Raw genomic sequence first — 9,151 nt, 5'->3', positions numbered from 1 at the left:
ACATAGTATCCCTTAAAATATTTTATGAACAACTAATAAAAGTCATGCTGGTCCAACTTAATCACCTAATGGATATAACGAATTAGTTACTTTATGAGCAAAACTGAAGCTGAAATCAACTTTATTCTTTTTGGAATATATACCAACTTGAGAGACATTACACTTTAGATATGCCCATATGATCCACATGATCCTGAAGTTGTTTTACTGATAAACCTTTCATCATTGGATCGGCTAGCATCAAATCTGTACTATGTGCTCAACATACACCGCATTATGTTTGATGCTCTCTCTCACACTTACATACTTTATGTTAATATGTTTGCTTCTGCTTCCGCTCTTATTGTTCTTTGAGAAGAACACTGCAATGGTGTTATAAAAACTAATATTTATTGGACTTTGAATGGAATTGACAACTTTAAGACCAAAAATAAATTTCTTCAACGACATGGCTTGTGTCATTGCTTCATAGCACGCAATAAATTATGCGTCCATAGTAGACATAGCAACTATAGATTGCTTCATACTTTTCCAAGATATAGGTCATTCAACAAGAAGAAAGATACATCTAGAAGTAGACTTTCTGGTGTCTACAAAACCGACAAAATCTAAATCTGAATAGCCAACCACTTGCAAATTTTTTGTATGCCTGTAGGTTAGCATGTAGTCCTTGGTTCCTTGTAAATACCGCATCACCTTTTTTGTAGCTATCCAATGTTGAAGACTTGGGTTACTTTGATAGCGACCCAATAATTCAGCTGCTAGACATATGGTTGGACGGGTGCAAACTTGAGCATACATCAAGCTACCCATTGCAGATGCATAAGGCACACTTTTCATCTGCTCTTATTCTAATGCATTTTCAAGTGATTGACCTTTATGAAATCTATAACATTTGATTATGGGAGCTATAGAGACTTTACAATCTTTCATACCGAATATCTGTAAAAACAATTTCAATGTAGGCCTTTTGAGACAATCGTAAGACTCTTTGTTTCCTGTCTCTGTGAATCTCTATGCCAATGACATAAGAGGCTTCACCCATATCCTTCATTTCAAAGTTTGGGGAGAGAAATTGTTTAGTCTCATGTAATAAGCCCAAATCACTGCTTACAAAAAGAATATTGTTTACATATAGGACTAGGAAAATGTATTTGCTCCCACTAACCTTAAGGTATATATATTGATCAACAAGATTCTCAATAAAACCGTATGAGATAACAATCTTGTGAAACTTTAAATACCATTGACGGAAAGCCTGTTTTAGTCCATAAAGAGACTTCTTCAGCTTGCATACTTTCTAAGTGTCATCACTGAAACCCTCAGGTTGTTTTATGTATACCACTTTATCAAAATCCCCATTAAAAAAAGTCAATTTCACATCCATTTGATGTAGCTCTTAATCAAAATGAGCCACTAAGTCCATGATTATCTTCAACGAATCATTCTTAGAGATAGGAGAGAAGGTTTCGTGATGATCTATGCCTTCCTTCTGAGTGAATTCTTTAGCGACAAGTCTAGCCTTATATCGTTCGACATTACCAAAAGAATCTCGTTTGGTTTTATAAACCCATTTGCAGCCATTTGTTGTTGCCCCTTCTGGTAATTCAGCGAGATCCCAGACTTGGTTCTTATAAATGGATTCTAACTCATTCCTATGGCATCCAACCAAAATGTAGATTTATCTACACTCATGGCTTGTGTAAACGTAATTAGGTCTTCTGGAACTCCAACGTCAAAATCAGACTTAGTTAGGTATACAATGTAATCGTTGGGAATAGCAGGACTACGTATTCTTGAGGATCTTCTTATAGCCACTACTTCATCATTTGGAGATGACTCAATTGGCTCGAATAACTTCAGGTTGAACCTCATTTATGGTAACATGTTGTTCTTGAATTGGTGTCACCGCATGATCTTGCGATCTATTTTGCCTTAAGACAACCATTCTTCCTCCGAAAGAAGGCAAGGTAGCATGTTCAGGTGTTTCCTCAAAAGTGACATTTTGAGGATTGACACTCTCACTAGGCTCAACATCCTCAAGAAACCTTGCATTTTTAGATTCGACAATTCTAAGGCTATGACTGGAACAATAAAATTTATATCCTTTGGAGTTACTTGGATACCCAATAAAGAAACCGCTAGTTGTCCTTGGGTCTAACTTCTTTATGTTATGATTATAAATCCTAACTTTAGCAGGACAACCCCATATGTGTATATGATTTAAGCTAGGTTTCCACCCTTTCCACAACTCGAAAGGTATTTCAGAGACAGATTTGGATGGAACCCTATTCAATATATACACTACAGTTTTAAGAGCTTCACTCCACAAGGAAAGTTGCATGTTAGATGTACTAATCATGCTCCTTACCATATCCATTAGCATATGGTTCCTTCATTCTACAACATCATTTTGTTGTGGTGTGCCAAGCATTGAATATTGGGCAACAATGCCTTCCTCCTGAATGAAATTTGCAAATGGACCATTCATTTATCCATGTTCTATATACTTGCCATAATATTCCCCTCCTCTATCAAATCTTACGATCTTGATTTTCTTTTCACTTTGATTCTCAACTTATGCTTTATAGGCATTGAAAGCATTTAATGCTTGAGCCTTCTCATTCAGAAGATAGCAATACATATACCTAGAATAGTCATCAATAAATTTGATAAAATGTCTCTGACCATTCAGACAAGGGGTAGGAAATGGTCTACAAATATCTGTGTGTATAATCTCAAGAACACTTGAGCTCCCTCTTAAAGCTTTAAAATTATTGTTGGTCTTCTTGCCCTTTATGCAGTTCACACAATTCTTGAAGTTAGTAAAATCAAGATATTGTACGATCTCTTCTTTTACTAACCGTTTCATCCTTTCTATAGAGATGTGTCCCAATCTCTCATGTCATAGTAGAGAAGATTTTTCATTCAAAATGTTTCTCTTAATACCAAATAAATGTAGGGAGAGATAATTCTCCTCAAAATCGGGATGAATATCTAATTTAAACAAGTTATCAACTAAAGTTTCAGAACCAACATGAATCTTATTCTTAAAAACAATCATAGTATTCTCAAAAAGGAAAATGTAACCTATGATAATAAGTCTGGAAATAGAAATTAAATTTCTACTAAATTCTAGAATATAAAATGAATTATTTAAATCCAAAGCATGTCCCAATTTGAGAATCACTCTAAAAACTTCAACTACAACAACTTGTGAACACTCTTTATTTCCTGTGAAAACTCAAAATTGACTTGTTGTTGGTTTCCTTCTGGTGAGAAAACCCTACAATGTATTCACAATATGGATTTAAAAACTAGAGTCAATCCACCATGAATTTTTAGGAGCATCAATGAAAAAAAATTCATGACACACAAGAGAGATAGAGCTACCTTTCTTTTCAAGCCATTCTTTATACTTGATGCAGCTCTTCTTTACATAGCCCTCTTTCTTGCAAAAGAAGTAAGTCACCTTTTTGCCATTAGATCCATTGGATTTTGATGGCACATTATGCTTTCTTTTCTTTTGAGGTCCACCTTTGCCTTTCTCGGTCTTAACTTTATCATTCACGATCATATTTACACTTTCAGGTCAATCATGCTTCATCCTTTTTTTTTCTTGTACACACATGGTTAAAAGAGTTGTAACTGACCAGTTTTCCTTATGTGTTATAAGAGATTTTAAAAAGTCCATACTCATATGGCAGTGAGTCAATGATGAAATGGATCAAGAACAACTCAAATTTCTCTATCTTTAAGCCATTCAGTTAAGAAACAATGTCTCTCATTTCCGTAATGTAGGCACACATACCTTTAGAACTGTCAAAAGTTTTAGTAGTGAATTGCCTGATAAGTGTGCTAGCTAAAGCCTTGTCAGAGCTAACAAACTGTTCCTCAATTGCCTGCATTAATTCCTTAAATGTAGCACAGTCACCAATAGAACCTCTAATGCTCTTACTCATATGAGACTTTATGAGCATTAGACTTAAGCGATTAGATCGCTCCCACCATTGGCGATTTTCGATGACTTCTTGTATATCCATATTCGTGGTAGCAGGAGGTTGCTCCACACAAAGTGCATAGTCAAGGTCCATATACTCCAAGGTAAAATGAACTGAATCTTTCCAGTCAGGATAAAGTTGCATAACAGAATAAATTTACTTATATTTATTTATAAGACAAATTATTCTGAATATTAACAAATAAAACTATCCACACATGTAGGCAGAAGACTAATTTTACCGTCAATAGCGAAAATCATTTTCTTATAATAATTAAATCACAAAAAGTAAAGATTTCCCTATAGGGATAAATTCTTCAAACTTATGGTTTAGTTACAATGAGATTCCAAATTTATTTATGTACTCTTTTAAATAATAAGGATGTAGTAGCATTACCATCATTATTCAAAAGAAATACATCTGGGCATCTACTAAAATAGGTAAAAACCTATTAACTGTAAATTAGCCCAAAGGCCCATTAATATGTATAAAGCTTGAAATTAAGCCCAAAGTCAAAACATGACTTTGTAATCCATTACTATAGTTATGAGCACATAACCATCGAATATGAATTCAAAGACAAAAACTTAAAAGCCAAAAGTCAAGCCCATCTCCGAAATCATTAAAGACTCATTATATGAACAAAATTGAAATGCTAATAATTCAAGCACAAAGCTTAAAGGTTTAGCTCTGATACCAACTGTAAAACTTCTTGAAAGAATAAAAAGATCCATAGGCTCTTTTACCTCCAGCCATTTGGATTTGAGAACTGAAAAGCCTACAAAATAGAGTAGAAATTTTCTGTAGAGAATGAACTTCTAGTCTTTTACCTTAGAACTTTTTGGGTTGAGTCTATTGGAAAACACAAGCCTCTTTATATAGGCAAGACTAGGGCCTTACTTATTACTCCTACAACCTTTGGGCAACTCACATTATTTCATCCATTAAAAAATAGCAAGGGTTAACCACTTTATTTATTAAGGAAAATTACATATACTTGATAGATGAAGTAAACCACCTTAGGAAAGACAAATGGTTTTCTAGAGAAACCCAAAATCTAACAGAGATGAGTTAGAAAGTATTTGAGTTAAAATTTTTTATGAGGTTTTGGAAAATGAGAGAGAAAAAGTTGAATACAAATATTATAAAGTTAAAGCATTGTTAGAATATAATTTTTTAATACAAATTTTATTTTAGGATTTGAAAAAGTTGAATTATATTTTATGTTTTTTTTAAGTTTATGAAAGTTGTAATAATTAGAATCATTAGATAATAATTAGATGAAAAAATTGAAAATCTGAAATTAAAAAGTGTTTATATTTGTAGTATTTAAATATTGAGATCAGATTGGATGAGACGGAAGCATATCTCTATCCAAACCAAGCCTTAGATTTTTAAATCATGGTTCATAGAAGTTTTGGACCTTTGGTCCATTTTTCCATCTAGTTTGGATGCTAACAGTGTGGTTGACTTATCCACAGTAGTATTTGAAGGATAGGGCGCTGCTTAGAGTGCTTATACATAACTTGAAATGAAAAAAAGTGAAGAAAATAGAAAAGGAGAGACACCAAGATTTATATAGTTCGACACTTAGACTTGAGTCCACAGGTTTTTTGGAAAAGAATTCCATTATGTTTAGTGATTTTACAAGCTCTTATAACTTCACATATCTCTATTTTATATTACTAAACCCGGTGGAGAAGAAGGTTGGGGACGGTGACCTGACCTTGAAGACCTATGCCAAAACATTAGAGGGGAAAAGAAAAAGAAGTAACATATAACACTAATGTAGAACCTCAGTACAGTTCTCTCTTTCCCCGTATCTATGTACAACCAAGATCTTAATCTCTTAAAGGAAGCTACTCTATAGACTTTTGGTGACCTTTAGCTCTGCAGAAAGGAAATAAAAAATCCTAGAAATATGATAAATCCATTCCTCAAGCTATACAAATATGACAAAATCCATAATGTTGTATAATATTTGTGTCATGAACAAATCCTGGGCAAGGATCTTGGATGACCATGTCTTGATACTCTAGATTTTACGACCTTTGCCATCTGAGTTTGCATTTTCCTACAAGCTTTCTCCAATTCCATAACCCTCCACTGCATTCCTTGCAATTGTGCTCTGAATTCCCCACAATCAGACGAAACATCAAGTTTCCCATCATAGAGCACAACTTGTCCATTGGCTTCATCTTTCTTTCCCTTGCTTCTGACTTCAGTAGAAGTACAGAACCGATCTGTGTATGCTCTGCAATTGTTGGTACAATGAAGTAAGCTTTTGAGTTGGTATTGCTGATAAATGAGAAGTTGGACAACAGTTTTTGCTGGAAAGTTCATGTTCTGAGCAAGATGTATGCAAACGTCAGCTGACAGCTTCTCATAGTTTAATGCACAACATATCTTCAACTTCTCTTCTTCTGACAATCCTGCATGCACCTATGAAAATATTTACTTAGTCCAATCACACCAGATATAACAAAGCTTTAATTTTTAAAATGTTCAAAAGGTTTTGAAGCTGCAGAGATCCGACTATGTTATAACATTTATATATTCACTTACTACATTAACATTTATAATGAACATTTATAACAAATTTTGATTAAACACTATACATTTTTTCAGTATTAATGTCGTCAAATATGCTGTACAAGGCTAAATAACTTGCAACTCAGGAAATGTTTACCTGTAGATACATGTCCATAGCACCATAAAGCTCATCATGAGAGTCCCTAGCAGAATCTGGCAGTGCCATGGCGAGTGCCTGGAACTTCGAAGGCTTTAAACAAGGATCTGGGGCTACTTCTGCTATATACAAATCCATCAAGCTAGCAACTTTCTTCAATGGGAGAGCAGATAACCGAGAAATACCTCCACGAAAAAACGCTTTCAAAAGCCTCAGAACAAGATTCACATCATATAAGTAGTTAGCTCCATATGCAGAAGGAACAAGCAGATTATCTAATGTTGATTGATCCAACCGTGAACCAATCATACTCTCCAACTTGTTCCTGGTACTTTTGTTTATGTTCATAGTCATGGAAAATCGAAGAATCCAAAATAAACTCTTGCAAGAAACAGAGCTCCCGTCAAGGGTATAAAGCGTTTCAATGACAGTTTCTATAATTTTCCGCCTCTCGTGAGGTGTGGCAGCAAAGAACTTTGACTTCTGGTAATAGAAAAGGAACCTACTAATGATTACATGATCAAGTTTTTGTGCGACCATAGATTTTACCACCATTTCAACCAAAAAAGGACTCAAGATCAGAAGATCATCAAACCACCAGGTTGCTCGAGATAAACTGGTCTTTAAACTCTCAGTGCTCTTAGTATCACAAGAAAACCGAAACCCAGAGCTGTCTTGGGAAGAAGTGGATGGACATGGACTTGCTTCAGTAGCCAAAGCCAGCCTCCCGGCAAGGGAATCCAAGCATCTCTGAATTACACCTGAAGAGCTTTCAACGGTAAGTAAATCTTGCCATCTCTTCAATGCGACCAAAAGCTCAGACCATGTCCAATAGCTGATCTCTCTAAGTGATGTCTCTGTTTGTTCTTGTAATTTATTGATTCCAGAAATAGAATTGTTCATTTCCATGAACTTGACGGGGCAATGTAGGAGGGACATGTTGGAAGGATTTATCCGAGTTTTACCGCTGTTATAACAGAACCTTGAAATAGCTCAAAAACCACTGGTTCTCCTGGAAAGTCATGGAAAATCAGTTCAGGATTTCTTGTGCTAACTTTCGATTTACCAAATAATTTGCTCAATCCACCTAACTATGAAGCAATTACAAGCATAAATGCAAGAAGATTCAATAGAGTCCTTGAATAAAAGACTACCAAACACTAATTCCTTCAAGAATTGATAGAAGCTTACAATATGGGGGAAATAAGAAAAGAATGACAGTATATTTATGACCAGAAAGGCTACTGGAAATTTAAACTAGAGCAGGTTCAAGCAGACTAACAAGTAACTGCAGACAACCACCAGTCATTTAAAAATGGAAACTTTCACTATATCTTACATGGAGAATTCTCAATCAAAACCTGCAAAAGAGCTGGGAGAGGTCGTTACAGGTCATAAAAACGACGGGCAAAAGATGTGTCTGCTAATCATCCCAGCAAAAGAAGCGCTAAAAAGAGTAACAAATACCATGAAAGCAACTCCTACTTTTTCTAGAAAACAGTGAATAAAACAAATAAAGGTATGAGCTTTCAGCTTCACAGCAATAGCATTAAATGATAAGAGAAGCAATACAGAATCCCTCGTCGCTAAATTGATAGGGAGCACAGCCAGAGTAGAGGTAGAAAAGCTATGCCCCACATCACTAAATGTTTGCGGAAGACGTACGCTTACAATTTACAATCATAGAACCGCAACTCCATTCCCATTAAATAAATAAATCAAATTTTTTTTTTAAGAACTTAAAATATAATATAATTTACGTGAAAAACCAAACTCAGAAAAAAAAAAAAAAAAATCCCAGATCAGAAAATATGTGGACAGCATTAAGAAGACGGTAGAAGTAGTTGCACGGAATAAACTCAAGCCAATGTAGAGCTAAACATATATCACAGGCCACAATTTTGGAGGAAACACCAAAAAGATATTGAAAACAAAGACATGGAAGGTCAGAGCGCAGAAAAGTAGTACCTCGTCCACCATGAAAGTCTCTTCCCCATTGACATCCTCTTCAAGGATATAGTAAACTTCATATCAGTCCAAACATAAAACACCAAAGAACCCACCTCAAATCAGCGTCTTCTTTTGGGAATTTGTATCGGAAAGAAATAATAAAAGGAAAAGATTTATATTATCGATGACCCAGTGAAGGTTTAGAAATTAGGAGGAGCACAAGGACATATTCCGAGATGAGCAAGAAGACAAGCACAAGGGAGAAAAAGACGGAAAATGCTATTCCTACAGAAAACTTCTACCGAAATTGTATTTTATTTTATTTTATTTTATTTTTTTTTTATTTTTACTTAGTGATTAAGGAATGTTTTTAAATGAATTTATGATTTTTTTATATTTTTTAAAAATATTTAAAGTGTTTAAAAAAATGATTGAAAAAAAAACAAAAAAAAAAAATAACTTTTGCCTTTCGGTAGAAGTTTTCGGTGGAAAACTTCTGTAGGAATAGCAG

General features: G+C 34.6%; 1 protein-coding gene across 3 annotated transcripts; it reads right to left on the bottom strand.

Moving 5' to 3' along the window:
• Positions 1 to 5,641: 5,641 nt before the first annotated feature.
• LOC109015690 (BTB/POZ domain-containing protein At3g22104-like) lies at positions 5,642 to 8,856 on the bottom strand. Of its 3 annotated transcripts, none has more exons than XM_018998156.2 (3): positions 8,659 to 8,856; positions 6,691 to 7,702; positions 5,642 to 6,443 (listed from the first exon to the last, which is right to left on the bottom strand). In XM_018998156.2, the coding sequence occupies exons 2-3, from the start codon at positions 7,627 to 7,629 to the stop codon at positions 5,988 to 5,990; spliced, it is 1,395 nt and encodes a 464-aa protein (XP_018853701.1). In that variant the 5' UTR covers positions 7,630 to 7,702; positions 8,659 to 8,856; the 3' UTR covers positions 5,642 to 5,987. The 3 variants fall into 3 exon arrangements, with proteins under 3 accessions (XP_018853701.1, XP_018853708.1, XP_018853702.1); XM_018998163.2 differs by lacking the exon at positions 8,659 to 8,856 and adding an exon at positions 7,973 to 8,330; XM_018998157.2 differs by lacking the exon at positions 8,659 to 8,856 and adding an exon at positions 8,030 to 8,330.
• Positions 8,857 to 9,151: the final 295 nt, after the last annotated feature.

The sequence above is a fragment of the Juglans regia genome, chromosome 10 (genome assembly GCF_001411555.2).
Source record: "Juglans regia cultivar Chandler chromosome 10, Walnut 2.0, whole genome shotgun sequence".
Taxonomy (NCBI): Eukaryota; Viridiplantae; Streptophyta; class Magnoliopsida; order Fagales; family Juglandaceae; genus Juglans; species Juglans regia.
Note: the sequence above shows the minus strand (reverse complement) of the source record. Positions and strands in the feature narration are given on the sequence as shown.

Coding starts and splice junctions, on each gene's coding strand:
- LOC109015690 (XM_018998156.2), bottom strand. CDS start 7,629: ATGTCCCTCCTACATTGCCCCGTCAAGTTCATGGAAATGAACAATTCT. Junction 6,444..6,690: donor CTATGGACATGTATCTACAG/GTAAACATTTCC, acceptor ATATTTTCATAG/GTGCATGCAGGATTGTCAGA.